Here is an 18,582-nt window from a genome sequence, read left to right as displayed (position 1 = left end):
TGTGTCGTGCGATGTTTTTTATTATCAAAGGCTACAAAGTAGTTGTATTAATCTAATTTACACACATACACATATACATATACTTATATATATATTTTTGTATATTGCATAATTTATTTACGTTTCTGCTACAATTCGCACCAGTTTTTTTTTCTTTGTTGTTGTTGAACCTTGCGTCAATGTTGTTAATCTTTCAGTAAGTGACCTTGAGGATCTATTTGCTCCAACGCGTGGCTTTAATATTGTTTTTGGTGCGCGGAGGTGTGTGTCAAATATATACATATGTACATATGTATACCTTTGTGTATACGTGTGTATTTATGTACGTTTTATATTTATATGTATTTGTTTTGATCTCGATTGTGGTTTTGTTGTCATAAGCTCATAAAAAAGAGGCTCGTTCTTTTTGAATATATAAATGATATATGCATACACATTCTTACATACATATCTAGATTTTATAATTTATTGCTGCGACAGGTTATGGAATTTTTAAGATATTTATGCTTTTGTTAATTCAATATATTTAGGCACGTACGCCTTAGTTTTTGGCGTAATTAAGAGTAATTAAAATATTTAAACATAAGCAATAATAAACACTAAAATTTTCTCACCATAATATTATATATACAAGTGAAACAAATATACTGGTGAGGAATCATGGGATTATTGTTAAGACGTCGAAACCAAAGCTCAATCATCCCAATGGAAGCTGCCGCATGAGCTAAGACCGAAAAAAGCACGTCAAGTTCGCTCGAATGTGAAGGTTTTGCTCACAATTTCCTTCGATTGCAGAGCGTCTTGGATCATAAGTTCTTCCAAAGAGTCGTACGGTCAACAGAGAATATTATCTGATGCGCCGCAGCCACCGTATTCCCCAGACTTGGCTTCCTATTGACTTATTTTTCTCAAAGTTAAAGAGGACGACGCTGCGCTACGATTGAGGAGATAAAAACTGCATCGAAGAAGGAGCTGAACAAGATCACAAAAAATTACTTTCTTAAGTGCTTTGAGGGTTGGAAAAAAAGTCTCTTTACCGACACATCTTGTCTGGTTTGTAGAATTTGTCTCATGAATTCAGAGTTGATAAAAAATTCTTTAAAATCTCCATGCGTTGTTTCTTAAGAGCCTTCTGTTTCTGGATACACTTTTATCCACGGCGATATTGCAAAGAAAAGAACGTGTCATTTGAGACAAAAGTTTACCTGGAAGTCACAACAACCTCAAATTATGCGTTGAAAAAAATCGTCAAGAGGTTTATAAATTCAACTGACGGAATATCCAGAAGTTATGTAGCTACTCTAAGGAGGTACTTTATAGTTATGTTATGAGAGGTTAGGTTAAAGTTCTGCCGATTCTGTTACAATCGCCAACACGAATCTCACTTGGACAGCCTGAAATGCTGATATATTTCTTATATAATAATCGCAAAGACCCTCATAACCAACCAAACGCTTTGAGTCTCACGCACGCCTTCATTTCCTGATTCGACTTATATCAGTTTCGGCTATCTCTGCTGGTTCGCAGAAAGTATGACTGCGGAGATTTAAACAAAACCTGAACAATGAAGGAGTAAGTGTGTAAGTGTAAGCCTTACCGCATGAATGCCTATTAGTCAAAGTCCAGTAAAAGCTCATACAAAATGAAAAACTGGAGGATTAACTAAGTTTGTTCCAAAAAATTAGTCCCGTTGTATAAAAACAATGACTACTCTTTCTTCATGTTTCGCTTTTTGTGTCTATTCTTATATAATAACAGGGATTAGAATAAAATAAATACAATTTTTTATTGTAATGGATGCTGCGAGAGATCGACCTTCTTCCACGTCGGATCGATTTTGGCATATTCTTCTTGAAAAGTACTAGCAAAAATGAAATCATAATTTGATATTAACTACCATTTTGGGTAGAAAAATCACTTCAATTACTTGAATATTAGTATTTATCATAGAACGATGAAAAGAGAATACCTCTCGATAAACTTACTATAATATATTTAAGTGCTGTTTTCTCTATAAGTTTTCTCAATTTTTCTTTTCATATTTTTACGATTTTGTAATAGCAGTGTTATAATATATTGTATATGTTTCAAAGTGTTTCTTTTATACTACATTACAATTCCTTATCAATTGAATTCGTGATTATATTTTTTATTATGCTAGTACAAGTATGAGTAATCAAAATGATGGCAACTTACCGTTTCTGTCATAATTGTCATAACTGCCACATAAACTCTACATAACAATCTTTATCAAACAATGCGTAATTAATCAATTTCTATGTAAAAACAAATGAGAAAAATAAAAAAAAATGTCAAGTTAGTTGTGAATTTTTTTATTATTGTATGACAATTAAAATTTTTTGTGTTTAAAAAATTAATAAGAAAATAAAAATTAGTTGAAGTATTCACCAAAATATTTATAAGGATTTGTGACGAGCATCTCAAGGATATATAGTACTAAGGTTAACTCATACTCGTGTGTATGCATTTCTTAAAAAAGGTCTTCTATATTGAAAAAAAAGTGTTCTACAAAAATTGTGAAGCAATAGTGAGAAATTGCTGAATATTTGTGATACTAAAAACTGTTATATGTTATAATCAATTGAACTGCTATGCTATTTCTTTGGTTATTCAAATGTTGAATTCTTCTCTGATCACAGCGATAGATTTCGGAATCGTTGGCCTACTATAATACTTTGGAATATCTATATTCGGTGATACAGAAAATTTATTCTAATATCCAACGGGTTGAATAAGAATTCAAGTTTTTGTAGTTGTCATAGCTGTCCACCTATCTCAAATTTCAATTTGTTGTGATAAACATAACCTATCAATGTAATGCTTAGATGTTCCTTGACTATATATGAGCTATAAAATAATGGAAACGGTCTAAAATTTTCATCAGCATAATTCCCAAAAAGTATTCCAGAAACTTTTTACACACATGATTAAAAAATATAAATAATAACTTAAAGTTCTATTGATTTTTCGTAAAGAAATTTTATGATAAGACTCATATCCATGACAAAAATGTATGAGTTTGTTTTACCAAAAGAAATAGAGCGAAAGTAGACGACTTAACAGGCTGAAACTAGCCGAACAAACTTCGTTATTCTTTAAAGTATTTTTAACTTATTTGCTCCACACTTCAGTTCTAAAATAAACCTAAACTGGAAAGTGCAGCGATAATACTATTTTCTACTCATTATTGTTTCTGTTATCGTGATATCACTCTTCAAGTGGGCTCTCTTTCAATTGCTACTCTCAAATTTGGGGTTACCATAAACAATGCTACTACTACCAAAAAATACTAACATATTTGCAGTCTGGTAGTATACCATATATGTATATTAGGGTGGACCAAAACCCAAATGTTTTTTTCTTCGCTTCGTGATTTTAAATTGCAAACCTCTAAGTCTTGAAGGAAATTTTCTATTCTACAAAAATGATATATATATAATTTTTCGATTAAGTTAAGCGTTTACGAGATATTCATCGTCAAACATTAATGCCTACCAAAGGAAAACACAAAAAACAAACATAAAGAAAGACAAAAAAGAGGCAATTTTTGGTAGAGCAGTAAATTTCCTGCAAGACTATGAGCTTTGTAATTTAAAAATAATCTTTTTCTTTGAGTTATAAAATTCAAAAAAAAAAATTTATATTCAATATTCAACCGTTAATATCTTTTAAACGGTTAGGTTTACGAGACCATTTTGAGCATTCAAATTCCTATAAAATCTAAGAAACGAAATATTTTTCAAGTAGTTGGAAGCCAGATATGAATTTTTCTGATAATAAGAAAATTTTATATTAGGCAGCTGACCTTTCCGTTACAATAAAGAGCTCATACTTGGAGAGCCTTTCTTAGAGGTGTATATCAACCAATTTTTTAGAGTATAAAGTGAACAAAACATTCGTTTTTTTTTACCCACCCTAATATTCATATTAATGTTCACATATACATTAATGTATGTACATACTTATATTCGGTACCCCAATGTACACTCCCGGCCGCTGGAAAGGCGTGAGTGTGCTGCATGTCTTGCCGCTTATCTATCACATTGTTCCTTATTGCGCCCGTTCTCTAAGAAGTCTTATCGTCTTTTCACGCAATTCTCGATAAGACATTCATGAAATGCTGGCAAAGCGACGTAGCATTTTCTGTCGTCTCTAAATGCCAGAAGTGCCGTTTTTAGCGAGCCGTACGTATATCTGTCCTCAAATTGTGTATTTAAATTGAATTAATTATATTTAATGCCTAAATTAGATAAAAGAGAAAGTGTGATCAGTGCGTGTTCAAATTAAATTAGTAATTTCTCATTATTAAAATTCAAAGAATTTATGGTGTTTGTATTACATTTAAAACAAGAATTTACACTTGTATTTGTTATAATGAATCATATGTAGCTACTGAGTGATATGATTTAACCTCACTTATTATCATATTATCGCACACGTAGTTATGGTGAAAAAGAAAATGAAAATAAATAAAACAAGAAGTGGCATTATGCGAAAACTAATCATCACCGAGCATATGTTGCAACATTTGTATATATACATGCATACCTACCAATAACATTTACTATGGTTATGGTTTTAACTAATAAAAAGTGATTTAAGATATATTTAACTAAAATATATGGTTTTGGGTAGTTTTATAACTAGTGGCTAATATACAAGAGTGGTTTGTGAACTTATGGAGAGTACTTTGACCAAATGAAATGATCAAACTCTGAATGAATCAGTAGGAGCCTAAGATGTTAATTTATCTCAGAACATTACTACAGCTTGCGCCATATTTAATATCGATTGTAAACAATGTATTAACTCAAATCATCGTATATCGTCGAACATATTGTGAAATTAGTTTGTATTGACTGACCAGCTATATCTCCACAAGAGAAGTTCAACTTGATTCTGATGGTTCTTTGTTATGGAGTTATTAGGAAAGCAAGGTGTATGCTAGCAACCATAGTAACCGGACTATATCGCCCCAGATCCTCATAAAAAGTTATGAAAAATTAGAAAAATAGCTCATTTCAGAAAATACAGAAAATATTATAAATAAATTATAAAAGGTCAAATCAAATAAAAATATTTAAATTATAAAAGGCAAAATTATTAAATTTTTTTATTTACTGGCATAAAAGATATCTTCTGTTTACTGATATATTTTAATGTATGATTATACTATTCTAGACAACTCTGAGTAAGCTGAGTTAAAACTACGAGAACTGAAATATTTCTGAAATAACTTGATTTCTATCAAAATATGAATTATGCTAAATCAATTTCAATTAAGAATTACTCGCTTTGCTTGAGCACAAATTTTCATGTAAGCACTCTAACATTAGGTAGCACGTCATACTTTCATACCTTTGTTTGCGATGATCGGAGATAAACTACAATTCTTATCAGGGCTACAAATTACCACGAGCCACTCCATTAAAGCATAATAGTAATAACTAGAAACTACAATAAAATATCGGTTTCAAAGGAAATTTCCAAGGCGAAAGAATCAAAGTGTGACTCCTTAATTGGCAGGTTCAAAAGAACACACCCGAAATTTTTTATACCCTAAACAGAGAATATTAAGTTTGGCCTAATATCTCTAATACTCAGAAGGAAACCTAATATGTACAAGTATTTATATATAAAGTATATATATAAATTATCAGCGGGACGAACTTAGTCGATTTAGCCATGTCTGTGTCTTTCCGAGTTCACCCTATAGAATATAGCTGCCATACAAACTGATCGATCCAAATCAAGTTTTCCTTATATAGAAAACTTTTTTATTTGAAACGGTTAACGTTTTTTTTTGCACAGCTTAGTTTTGTGTGAAAAAAAAATAAATGGACAAGCCGCGAGTCCACTGTTCGGGATCTTATATTCAAAGATAATTTAAGATCAAATAAGGAAGAAACTAAGGCTTATATATTTCAAGATCGAACCCCAAACTGAACGTGGCGTCTTTGAACTGTCTTTAAATTCGCTTAGGTAAAAATTTAGAAAAATAATATATTATACATATATAATTCGCAAAATTCAGTATAATTTTTACTCTCCATACGTGCAAACCACTATTTTAACAAAAAATACAAGAGTTAACAAAGAAAATTACTAAATCCTAATATATAAAACACATACCCAACACAGGTGATGTTATTAACTAAACTAACCTAACACTAGCAATAAAATACGAAGCAAACTTTTTGTTAAAAACCTCACTTCTCTCCACAAACAGATACAAAAGCCAATCCGTCACAGAGAGAGATAGGGGGAGAAGGAGAGAGAGTAAACTAAGTTCAACATTTTCGGGAACATTTCGCTATGCCGCTGTTTTCAAAAAAGGGTCCAAAATTCGGTAGAACAGATTCCGATCCATCTACAAATGCCGCTTCTACTGCCACGGGAGGCAACACATACAACGACAACAATAACACAACGGCCAATGGTAAAGCCACCACCATGAATGGTAGCAGTAATGCGAATAACCGCAACGACCCATACATTCCCAAACCACAACTAATATTCCACTGTCAACTGGCGCATGGCAGTCCAACTGGTTTGATAACCGGCTTCGCAAGTGTACGAGAGCTCTATAAAAAGATCGCCGAGTGCTACGACATACCTGTCGAGGAGATACTTTTCTGCACTTTGAATTCACACAAAGTAGACATGACAAAACTGCTGGGCGGTCAAATCGGACTGGATGATTTTATATTCGCGCATCGAAAGGGGCGACCGAAAGAGATTGAGATCGTAAAATCGGAGGATGCGCTCGGCTTAACCATAACAGATAATGGCGCGGGTTATGCATTCATTAAGCGCATTAAAGAGGGTTCGGTCATCGATCGCATTGAACACATTAGCGTCGGTGATCATATTGAAAAGTTGAATGATATCACTATGGTGGGTAAGCGACATTACGAAGTCGCACGTCTGCTAAAGGATATACCTACCGGCACCACATTCACGTTACGATTGGTGGAACCGATGAAGAGCGGTTTCCAGGGAATCGGTCCGCGTACACAATCGAGAGCGCCCTCGGGACGTGGCTATGGCAGTGGCAAGGAGACATTACGATTTAAGGCGAACGGTAATGTAGAGATCGAGGACAAATTCGACGAGTCAACGCAATCGGGCATTGAAGCGATCAATAATTTGTTAGAATCGTTTATGGGCATAAATGACACCGAATTGGCGACACAAATTTGGGATTTGGGTGCGAACAAATCGAATTCCATGGACTTTGCGGAGGCTATCGACAATTCCGATTTGGAGTCGTTTGGCTTTACCGATGACTTCATTATCGAACTATGGGGTGCTGTAACGGATGCCAGACGCCGGAAAACGGCGAAGAACTAAAAGTGTGCCTACAATTTTGAAATAATTATATACTAGAGGCCTCTCAGTAGACGAATTAAGTTAGTGACCTTGAAGAGTGTAGACAGGAAAGAGCGAGAGAGTAATGTTAAAAGAATATGCAAATTTAAAGAGTATAGTTTAAAAAAAATTACGGTATTTTTTACTATTTTGAAAGTCGGGTGGCATATCAATGTATTTATTTTAAAGTATTTATAATAAATGCGCATTTTGTTTGTTATACCAATCCATGCTATTATTGATATTTTCTTAATATTAATGATAAATAAAATATGTATTTGAAAGGATAATTGAAAAAAATAAATAAATTTGTACGTAAGCTGTTTTTGCCAATTTATATATATTTACATATATATATACATATGTACGTATGTAAATATATGTATTTATCATATTATATATTCGTTTAAATATACCAGCTAATTAATATATTATATGTATGTAGTTTATAAAAGCGCATATTTCAAACAAGAATTGTCGAAGCAAAAAAAATCTGTTCAAGCGGAGTGTGTAAAAATACAAATAAAACAACAAAAGCAATATTTACATATATTAATTTGCCTACATCTTTTTATTTTTGCACAAATTTATTTGCAAATTTGTGGATATTTATTTGTTTTCACGATTAAGTTGTGCTGGTAAGTTTCTGTTTTTCCTTTCGTTCGTATACCACGTGCTAATCGCACTTTAAACCCACATACTATACTTTATTCATTTTTGCTTAATTTTCAAAGTTTTGTTGTTCTTACATTTGCATAGAGACGGCAAATTGCCTTGTTTTTTGGCTCTTATCCAAATTTTCCGCAAAATTTTCACTCGTAGGCGTTGACATGGCCGGGCATTTCCTCACCAAGTTCAGTTCATTGATGCTCACAAATGTGCAATGTTTTCGCGTGACTAATTTATGTACGTTAAATTTGTGCGATGAATGGAAGAAATACAAACTTTTTTCATTTAGCAGACAAATGTGTACTGTAGAAAAATTCTTTTACAAAGCGTAATGCGAATTCTATATGATTTTGCGCTAGACAAAAGTTAATAAAAAAAATACCCACAAGGTTATTTATTGATGTTTCGAGAACTAATATTTATTTTCTATAAACTTAAATTTCTTCAATATACATATGTAAGTATGTATGATTAAGTAATGTATGGTAAAAGTCCTAGCTGTTGGTAAAGTAATATGTCAAAGTCGAGTTTTGAAAAATTCTATCACTTGATAGATCATGGGCATAAATTACGACTAAAGATTTTGAGCTGTCTAAAAAATCGTATAATAAACAAAAAAAAATATAATTCACAGGGGCATTTCTTATATCATAAAAGGGCATAAAAAGATCTTTATCTTGATTTTGATCGATCAGTTTGTATGGCGGCTATATGCTTCACTGACCCGATCTGAACAATTTGTTCCGAGATTGTAGCGCTGCCTTGGACTATAATCTATGCCAAATTTCGTAAATGATATTTTGGCAAATAAATCAGTTTTCCAATAGAGTCTTGATTTTAAGCGATCAGTTTGTACGGCAGCTACATATGTATATGCTGTATTGGTCCAATCTGAACCGGTTATTCCGAGATTGTATCGCTGCCTTGGACAATAATCCATGCCAAAATTCGTGAATATAATGTATCAAATAATACAGTTTTACATACAAGAACTTGATTTTGATCGGTCAGTTTATATGGCAGATATATGCTATAGTGGTCCGATATTGGCGGTTCCGACAAATGCGCCGCTTCTTGGGGAGAATAGAACGCATGCAAAATTTCAAATTGATATCTAACAGACAAACGGACATAGCTTAATCGACTCAGCTCGTCACGCTGATCATTTATATACCATACTTACATACTTTATTGGATCTCCGACGTGTGTTGCAAACTTCGTGGCAAACTTTCTATACCCTGTTCAGGATATAAAAATCAGAGGACAGATATACATATATTCGTTATGTGGACAATATTGGGGACTCTTCTTCTTGGACACGCTATCGATTGTCGCTTGTTTTCACCCGATTCCGAGCAGCTTGATTTGCTAGAGGGAGGTATTTTGGAGTTTGCTCATTCAGTATCCACTTGTACTTTAGCCTTGTTTGTTATAGAGTATTTAGTGGATACTGACTTCTCTATCGAGAGGACGTCGAGAATGCGGAATTTTGAAGAAAAAAAGAAGAAATCGTTTGTATAAGAGATACCAAAATCCCTTATATATATAAGCCATATCTGCTGTATGGCTATATAACAATTCTGCGCAACAAGGTACACGGATTTATATTAAATTTAGGGTTGGATATTTGTCTAATGTTGAGACCTTCTATAATGGTTAAATGACATTAATTTTTAACCCTTATAAAATAATACTTAGACTTTATGCATTTATACCAAGTACTTGAACCAGGAGTAGTCCACTGTTTCGACTGTTCCTTGGTGTCTGGTATCTACCAGTAAAGAAACTCTCTCGGATTGTGACTGATTCAAACACTGCTGTAAAGTGGTCTCACGGTTGCACTTGTTTTCCGGAGTTTACAAATGTGGCAGCAACATGCAGGTTATAACGCACATGGCCTTTTAAGATACCCACTGTCTCATCACGCGCACCCTCAATCGGCGGTTTCTCAATCGCAGACTGTTGTCACGTTATTCTCCATGGTAGCTGTTATCGGTACGACTGAGCATGTTTCATTAAAAACCGACAAGCGTTCTGGTGAAGATCAATTTTTTTGGCGGTGGTCAGCTAAGGAGAAGAAACACCGTATGCAACCTTAAAGCAATTTTTAATTTCAGTTCCAAAACAAAACTCGAATCACCGAGAGATAATGTTCTTCTTAATTTCCGATTATGTTGAAATTATGACAGTAACCCTTTACAAGATGACAAAAGAAATTTCTTCCAGCACTTCCACTGAGAAATTGGGATGTTAGAATATATTCTAACATGAGTTGCCACGTCGTACATTTGCTCGATTCATGGTCGGTATACAATAATTAGAAAGGGGGTTAACAATTATTTTTTGCGATATTTCTATTTCTAATCATCATTAGTGTTCATGTTGGACCCTTATCTTTCCAACCTTTCTTTTAGATGCATATTGACGTACTCGTAAGCGTTTAGAGAATCAACGCACATAGTTGTTTTTTTTTTATTCTCTATTACGTATTTCGCTGTGACATCAAAATGTAGGGAATATAAAAATGTGGAACTTATAATAAGAGAAAATGGTTTTTCAAAACTCTTTAAAATTTACTGAGTATTTAGCGTACGTCGATCCTCAGAGCATGAAGTGCTCAATAGCAAAAGCTTTGGAACCTTCACTCTTAAAGTTCTCATTTTCACACTAAATATTGCAATAGTTTTTACTTCTGCTGATACCCTTCCAAGTGGTTTGTCTTTCATTTTTTGTGACCATTTGTTTCCCCCCTCCGAATCAAGCCACCACGCAGAAACAAACGCATACCATAACTTAAGCGTTCTCAAAAGCGCTCTCACATGACAGATAAGTAGTTATGTATGCATGGGTTAATTTGATTATCGTTCTCCCTGCTGAGGTGGTGTGCTTGGTTGGCTAGCTGTCAGCGGTTTCGCTCGTTGGCTGCCAGATTATATGACTCGACGCTACTAGACGCAAGCTTCAGTCTACAAATCGCACTTGTCGGAGCAACTACAAAAAAAGAAAGGCCTACAAGGCGGAAAATATAAAAGTTATTGAAAAAAGTATACATAAGAAAACAATAACATTTAAGTAACTTAGTAGAACGGAAATCATGAAATTGTGAAATCAATGTTTCAACAAAGCAACGAAAATATTTAAAGAATCTTTGTAGTGAAATAACTAAAGGCAAAGGTCTAAAGTGTAAAGTAAAAGCAAAATATAAGTAAATTTGTATGTGTATGGAAGACAAGCCAGCCAGCCATACTTGCTAAAGTTGTCTAAATTAATTATTGCTCTGGTGCAATAAGAATATCTAAATGTGAACTAAATGAAATAAGACAAAGTGAAAGAAAGTAAAAGATACAAAGGAACAAAAAGCGAAAGTCAAATTTCCAACCATAAAAAAGGTAAACCACCGTTAATAGATAAAATTGTGTTAAGAAACCATATCCATATTGCATAGACTCTATTAAGAACAAAGGAAGTTTAGTTGGATACAGAAATCGCCAGCCAAAATAAAAATGAAAAGAAATCGCCTTCAAAAGCATATTGGCAAGCAATTTTGTGGAGGCGTTCGAGACATCTCCCGGTAGAAGTGACCAAAAGAGACTGTGCTGGGCATTCGAAGAATCGCCTATCCTCTGACACAATGTTCGGTTCTCGTGCTGTTTTATTAGCGTTGTATTATTATTACTTTTATTATTTTTTTTGCTGCTCGTGTCTTGTGTCTTTTTCTTGGTCTGGCATACGACTCAGCGCCAAATGGACTTTGATACTGCTTGAACGGCTTGCTAGATGGTCGTTAGTGTTGTTTAGTAATATTCATTATTTGTTTATTTGTGCTGGCAAATTGAAGGTTCGTTTGGTACAAACTGCCATAGAAACATATTACCATATAAACATATTTGTTTTCTCTCTCTCTCTCTCATCTCTCCTGTATTCACCTTTGGCTACCAAAAGCAGCGGGAACTATGCATGTCTAATCTAAAAATCCCGGATCACCTTCGAGGGTCATTCATTTAAGTAAAGAAGCAATAAACATAACGTGCTGGTAGTTACTTTTGATAGTGTGTGTAGTTTTTCGTTAGTTCTGTTTGTCGCCACTCTCAATATCTCAATATGATTCGTTGTCATTTTGAGTTTTTGTTTGGCGACTTGTTGGCGCGGCTTTTGTGGGGGAAGAAGCTTAGCTTGTGTGCTGAGGCATACTCACATAACAGAGACTCGTATGTTTGTATGCAACTGTGCCTGCTTGAGCAAACCTTAGCAACAACAATGTTACAATTTTCTTTTTATAGGCTTTGACTCTCTGTGTATTGTTCATTAGCGGCATTTTGTACGTTACGAAACAGATGATTCGGCGGGAAGCAATAAAATTTGTGTGCACACACTTGGATGCAGAAATACATTCACATTTATTATATGTTTATATAACGTTCGTTTTTGAAAATGAAATTAAAAAAAAAAAATTAACAAAACATAAATAAAAAAATTCCCATACAAGAACTTTATATTGTTCGGTCAGTTTGTACGGCAGCTATATGCTATAGTGGTGGTTCCGACAAATGAGCAGCTTCTTGGTAAGAAGAATTAATCACAAATCGGATCAATATCTCAAAAACTGGCGGGACTAGTTCGCGTATATACAGACAGACAGATAGCAGACGGGCATGGCTAAATCAAATCATCTCATCACGCTGATCATCTATATACATACATACATATATATTTTATCGGTCTCTGACGCTTGCTTTTGGGTGTCACAAACTTAATGGCATATACTCTATTTAGGGTATAAAAATGAAAGTTTTTAATGAAAAAAAATGTATAAAATTCGTTAAACAAAATTTTTTAATTAAAGTAAAACAGAAACTAAAATTTTTATTGGGAACAAATAAAAAAAACAATGTTTATGTATTAAAAGTTAAAGTTTTTAATAAAGAACAATATTTCAAATTCATAAAAAAAATTCAAAATTAAATTAAAACAAAACTAAAATTTTTATTGAGAAGAAATGAAAAAAAAAAAGAACTTTTGAAGTAAAAGATAAAAAATTCACTGTTTTAATTTTTTTAATTTAGAAACGTATCTGTTAAAAATCATTCAAATAAGTTTGGGTAGCTTTTAATTAAAATATTTGACCAATAGCGCTGTTTTGTAATAAAATTATTTAAAACGAGTAATCTATAAACATGGTTCTAGCAATTTTTTCTTATATCATTTCTTTTTTGGACATAAAAAATAAGGTCACATTTTAGTTTGCTAATTTTTTTTGCGAATTATTTTATTTTGTTACGTTATTCATTGAAAAGCATAGCAACTAACCATTTTTTTTTTAGAAAAATGGTAATTTTTGCAAATTTAAATTTTTATACGGATTATTTGTCTTTGAAAAATATTCAACTTTTGTAAGAAAGAAAACATAAAGATAAAACCAACCATATTCTAATTAGCTTATCTAAGATTCTACTCAAATGTACGAAATATAATTAATTTTAAATTAACCGAAATTAGCAATTTCACAATAACATAACTGTATATTTTTCACACTATTTAATAACAAATATTATGAATTATTAATTTTAAAGTGTATTCGTAGGCATTTGTCTTTCCATGCCGCAGGCGGAATTCGCGAAACAAAATAACAAAAAACGTTCATAATTATGCCTAGGCACATGCTTATACCTATATACAAATCTTCACACACATTAATACATATTTATTTAGATGTGCTCTTTTTCATTTAATTCGACATGCGAAATAATTCCGCATTCAATTTTGCCGGTTTTAGCTGTCGGTGGAGCGGTGAAAGTTGCCCAAACCGCTACAGATGGCGTGATTTTCTCATGTGCCATACAAACAGAGAGACCGAAATCACACCATAAAGTCTTGTAGTACAAACGAAAAGAGGGCGACGTGATGGGTTAACTCAATTACAAACAGTGCATAACACACTACACGCATCGTGCGATTTAAGCCATGTTCGGTGTTTACATTACAAGCGTGTGGTACCTTACTGCGGTTAATGAAATCGAGCTTGTCGAAAGACAAAGGTTGGACAAAACAAAGAAGTTGTGAATGCCATTAAGAAAATGTTTAACCGAAATTCAGTGGTTGAAATGTTGTCTGTAAAGAAGGTTCAGAGAAAATCGTCTAAAGAGTACGGAAAATAAAAATAATTATGTTTTTATAGGGTGCTTAATTTTAGAGATACTAAATTTTCATTTCAAATAAAAGACAGAAACAATTATGAAAAATAAATTATTTGATTTTATTGGCTCGAAAATTGTATAGCATCTAAGGTTTGAATAGAAAAGGTATTCAAAATAGTTCGAAAAATCTATATTATGTATGTATATGGTGCTTTTTTAGAGATGCAGGACTTTTCATTCAAATAAAACACAGAAATTTATATAAAATAGACAATTTTTTGATTGTGTAACTTGTATGATTTGAATAGAATTGATCTGTGAGTCCGATTTTGCATTACGTTTTTAAGCAAGTTTTTTTTTTGGCTTTATGACAATAATGCGCCGAACTTAGCTTACAGCAACAGAGCATTCGTAGCCCGGTTTATGAAAATGGAACATTGACTTGACATATCCATGCCAAAAACTAGACTAACCGAGTGAAATAATATGACCTAGGTAAGCAATTAACAGGCTCATTTATTGATATACACAATTCGGCTACCAAAAGTTGGTCCCAATAAAGGTTTCATGCGATCTGTGGGTTGTTACAACCTCCGGCTTGAACTGTTCAGCTCTTAAATAATTGATATTGATACAGGGAACAAAAAGTCATGGATCCTTTGTCTCTACCGCTCGTAAATGTCAAAAACATGTGCTTCCTTCGACAGCTGGTTTGACAGCCATATTGCTATTTTCAGAATCTAAAATAAGACCCTGTTTTTGTTAACTGTATTTTTTCAACGCTTACAAAACATCATGACATAACACAAAACAGGCAGAAGAAACTTTCAGTATAATTACCTCTAACCATACTACTCATTAATAGTTATATTTGAGCAAAAAATTTATAAATTTGTACATTGAACTTTTTCGGTAATACGTTCAACAAATACACGCCTGCAAAAATATATGTACATATCTACATCAATTAAGTTACATAACTATCGTATAGCGCTACAAACAAAGATATGAGTATGTGGATAGTAAAAAAAAACCGTTAAATTCCGAACGATAAATCAAATTGAAAACAATTAAACGGTCAAAGATTTGTGGCTGGTAGTTTATGATCTCAATTTCAGAGTTCGAAGTGCCTGAAAGTGTCATTGATGGCCAGTTACATATATAATATATATTAGCAGTTACGAAGAAGAAGTAGGAATGCTAATGCTAAGTTAACATTCAAACGATGTTATTATAGTTTAATCTTCTTTAAATAATAATTAATAAGCATTTTAATCGATTACAAAATATAAAAAAATTACATGAACTAATAAAAATTTATTTTCATTTAACTTTTTAATTTTATATTAAACAAAATTGCATATGACTCAAATATCACAAAAAGGGTTAAACTTAACTACCGAATAGTCGATCATGCCATTTAGTCATACGTTGTTAGTTTTCGCAGTAAAGAAGAAAATATTGCAAGGTTAGTTATAAACGTAAATAAGTATGTACTTATTCATATGAGTATTTGTATTTTTATAACGATATTTGATTACATATGTACATAGGTATATGGTAGGTATGGTGTGTAATGAGTTTTATAACTATAGCTAATTTGCTATTGAAATTTTATTAGGAAATTATATCATGCTTGTACAATTCTGTATACATATTTATCTCGATATATAATATAATTTTTCTTTTACACTCTATAAATACTTTAATTTGCACTTTGAAATTATTTTACAGCTTTGCACAAAAACTCTTCAAATATACTGTATAATGGACTTTAATACTACTTTATTGTATAAGATGCAATTGAATGTAACGAAGCGTATTATAACATTTCACAAGAATTTGCACCTATACATAAACATATGTACGTATGTGTGTTTGTAGGTAGTTTAATAGCTCCTGGTTGAGTAATTTGTCACTTTTTGTCATAAATGTATACACACAGACATGAAAATGAGTCAGCATAATTGGCAAGCTAGTATATGATATTTCTTTGCAGAATGGCTAATAAAATTGGTAACTGCAAAATATTTTTAAGTTAAATGATCGACGTGGATTATTGCATTTTGCTTAATTGCATCATTAAAATGTGTTCAAAATTAATATATGAGGTCTGTTGAACAAATAAGGTGAATTTTCAAATTTCGCGGGCTACCTACATTCGATTATCGATTTTTTTTTTGTTCTGTTGGTACACTCGTCAAAATTTCAGCTACAAAGCATATTTATTTTGTTTGTGTTCAGCATAAAATTTAGATGTGTTGTGCGTGTTCGGCGATATTCTGCTGTCGAAAAAAATAGATCAAAGAATTTGCATTCAATTTTGTGTGAAAAATGGAATTAAGTGCTCAAAAATACTTGAAATGTTGACAGTGGCATACGGTGAATGTACTTTGAGTCAAAAAAAAAATGTTTACAAGTGGTACAAGCTTTTCAAAGAAAGTTGAGAAGATGTGTATGACAACGCTCACCTTGAACGCCCCAGCACATGAACAACCGATGAAAATGTTGAGAAAATGAAGAAAATTCATATGGAGCATCGTCGAATCACTATTAGCGAAGTTGCTGAAGATGTCGGCATATCGATTGAACCATGCCATGTAATTTTTTCGGAAATTTTGGGCATAAAGCGTGTGGCAGCGAAGTTCGTTCCAAAACTGCTGAATTTTGACCAAAAAACCGTCGCAAAAGCATCGCTCAGGTGAATGACGTCAACGGCGATCCAGATTTGCTTATGATACTGAAACCAAAGTCCAATCGTCTCAATGGAAGAGCCCAGGAGTCCTAAGGTTAAAAAAAAATCGAGAAGAAAGATCAAGAGCATACCAAAAAGTGCATATCAGAACTGGTTCGATAATTGGAAAAAACGTTGGCACAAATGTATTATATCTGAAGGAGACAAAATAGATATTGATGAATTAATAAATAAATATTTCTTCAGAAAAATAAAAATTCAAATTATATTTGAACAGACCTCGTACTTTGAATTCTTTTTTAATTTACTCGGCTTAAATAGATTTGGAACTTCAATATGTTGAAATCGGGTTTTCTAATAGGCTCATTTAAAAAGTTGTAAGCTTGTTTCGGACTGTTAATTTTGCAGATACACACTTGTTTATTATTTGATTACACATCTGTTATTACTTCTATAATATTTCCCATAATTAGGTCGCAAATTTTATTATGCCGAATATCCAATTTATCACTGAAATGCTGTTGACATATATGACTACATCTGTATCTGTTGACATTACGCAACCATTTACATACTTAAAAAAGCAAAGCAATTTTCTCTTTAAATACATTTAAATCGATCCATTTTAAACAATATTGTAAATCGATATTTTAGGACTTGATCCTTTCAACAACAGTTTTGCCTAGTTAATTAGTTGAAAATTGCATAAGAAAAAAAAAAACTGCTGTATGATTTGTTTTAAAATTTAAAGGGTATATTTATACATATTTTAAGAATACACAGTAAAAACACAGTAAAGTTTTTTTCGTTAAAAATTGAATATTTTTCGAGTTACACGCGATCTCCAATGACGCTAAAAAATAGGTTCTGCACTGCTTCCGTGATTTCGGTATTCTTTGTGCATGAAAGCAAAAAAAAAAAAATTCTTCTTCTTAATTACCTCAAAAAAATTCTAAAATTTACGAAATGGCAGTGTTTTTATAAAAAGTTAAATTTCATCTCAACACTTTTCACGGTTTTGGCAAAACTCGATTTTGAACAAAGATCAAACAAATAGGTCATTATATAGAAGTATAAACAGAACATGCAGAAAATAGATTTTTTTAATTTCACATTACAAGTAGGTATACCTCTAAACAGTTTGAGATAATAAAACAACCATATGAAGATAGTTTGTTTTATTCAATTTCCGAAATTTCAGCAGGCGACTATTTAGTTTTACCTATTACTCAGTTTCATTTATTCTTTCTTTTTTAATACAATTTTTTTGAAACTTTTTAACAACTTACACAAATATTGACTAAAATGTTCTAACTTTTTCGAATAATCGCTATATGTATATTCTACAAATATACTTATGCATCCATAGACAAATGTTTGCACAATTTTAATATTTACAAATCTTTCGATTTCCAACTAAAAATAATTTGTCGATAATTCTGACATCAACAGGGAATATAGTAGCAACGCTGTACCTATGGAAAATTAGCATTCTAAATAAATATTTATGTATAAACATATCCATACATACATATGTATGTATGACCATAGCAGTTAATTTAAAGGAGAAAGCACGCAATAACAGTATTTTCTATGAATTACAGAAAACACGAGGGTTTGCAAATACAATTGGATTCTTCATTTACATACATTCATACTTATATCACATATTTATCAAGTATATACTTGTA

The 18,582-nt window shown here is 32.4% G+C and overlaps 2 protein-coding genes across 10 annotated transcripts in view; both read left to right on the top strand.

Moving 5' to 3' along the window:
* Lpin (phosphatidate phosphatase LPIN) overlaps positions 1 to 18,582 on the top strand; it is a 55,521-nt gene that overhangs the window by 21,991 nt on the left and 14,948 nt on the right. For 5 of the 6 annotated variants that reach the window (XM_036363395.2, XM_036363391.2, XM_070107683.1 and 2 more), the window contains exon 1: positions 11,019 to 11,451. The exons of the other annotated variant lie outside the window; for it this stretch is intronic. The gene's annotated coding sequence lies outside the window, so the exon portion shown is untranslated. Of the gene's footprint in view, positions 1 to 11,018; positions 11,452 to 18,582 lie in introns of those variants that run through there. 6 annotated transcript variants of the gene reach the window in all.
* kermit (PDZ domain-containing protein GIPC-like protein kermit) lies at positions 2,344 to 7,948 on the top strand. 4 transcript variants are annotated; one of them, XM_014239394.3, is made up of 2 exons: positions 2,344 to 2,462; positions 6,251 to 7,948. In XM_014239394.3, exon 2 carries the CDS (start codon positions 6,337 to 6,339, stop codon positions 7,372 to 7,374), a length of 1,038 nt encoding a protein of 345 aa, XP_014094869.1. In that variant the 5' UTR covers positions 2,344 to 2,462; positions 6,251 to 6,336; the 3' UTR covers positions 7,375 to 7,948. The 4 variants fall into 4 exon arrangements, with proteins under 4 accessions (XP_014094869.1, XP_014094870.1, XP_014094875.1 ...); XM_014239395.3 differs by lacking the exon at positions 2,344 to 2,462 and adding an exon at positions 4,068 to 4,205; XM_014239400.3 differs by lacking the exon at positions 2,344 to 2,462 and adding an exon at positions 4,169 to 4,291.

The sequence above is a fragment of the Bactrocera oleae genome, chromosome 4 (genome assembly GCF_042242935.1).
Source record: "Bactrocera oleae isolate idBacOlea1 chromosome 4, idBacOlea1, whole genome shotgun sequence".
NCBI lineage: Eukaryota > Metazoa > Arthropoda > Insecta > Diptera > Tephritidae > Bactrocera > Bactrocera oleae.
This window is presented reverse-complemented; position numbering and strand designations above follow the sequence as displayed.

Excerpts from the sequence above, each read along its gene's own strand:
- kermit (XM_014239394.3), top strand. The coding sequence starts at position 6,337 with ATGCCGCTGTTTTCAAAAAAGGGTCCAAAATTCGGTAGAACAGATTCC.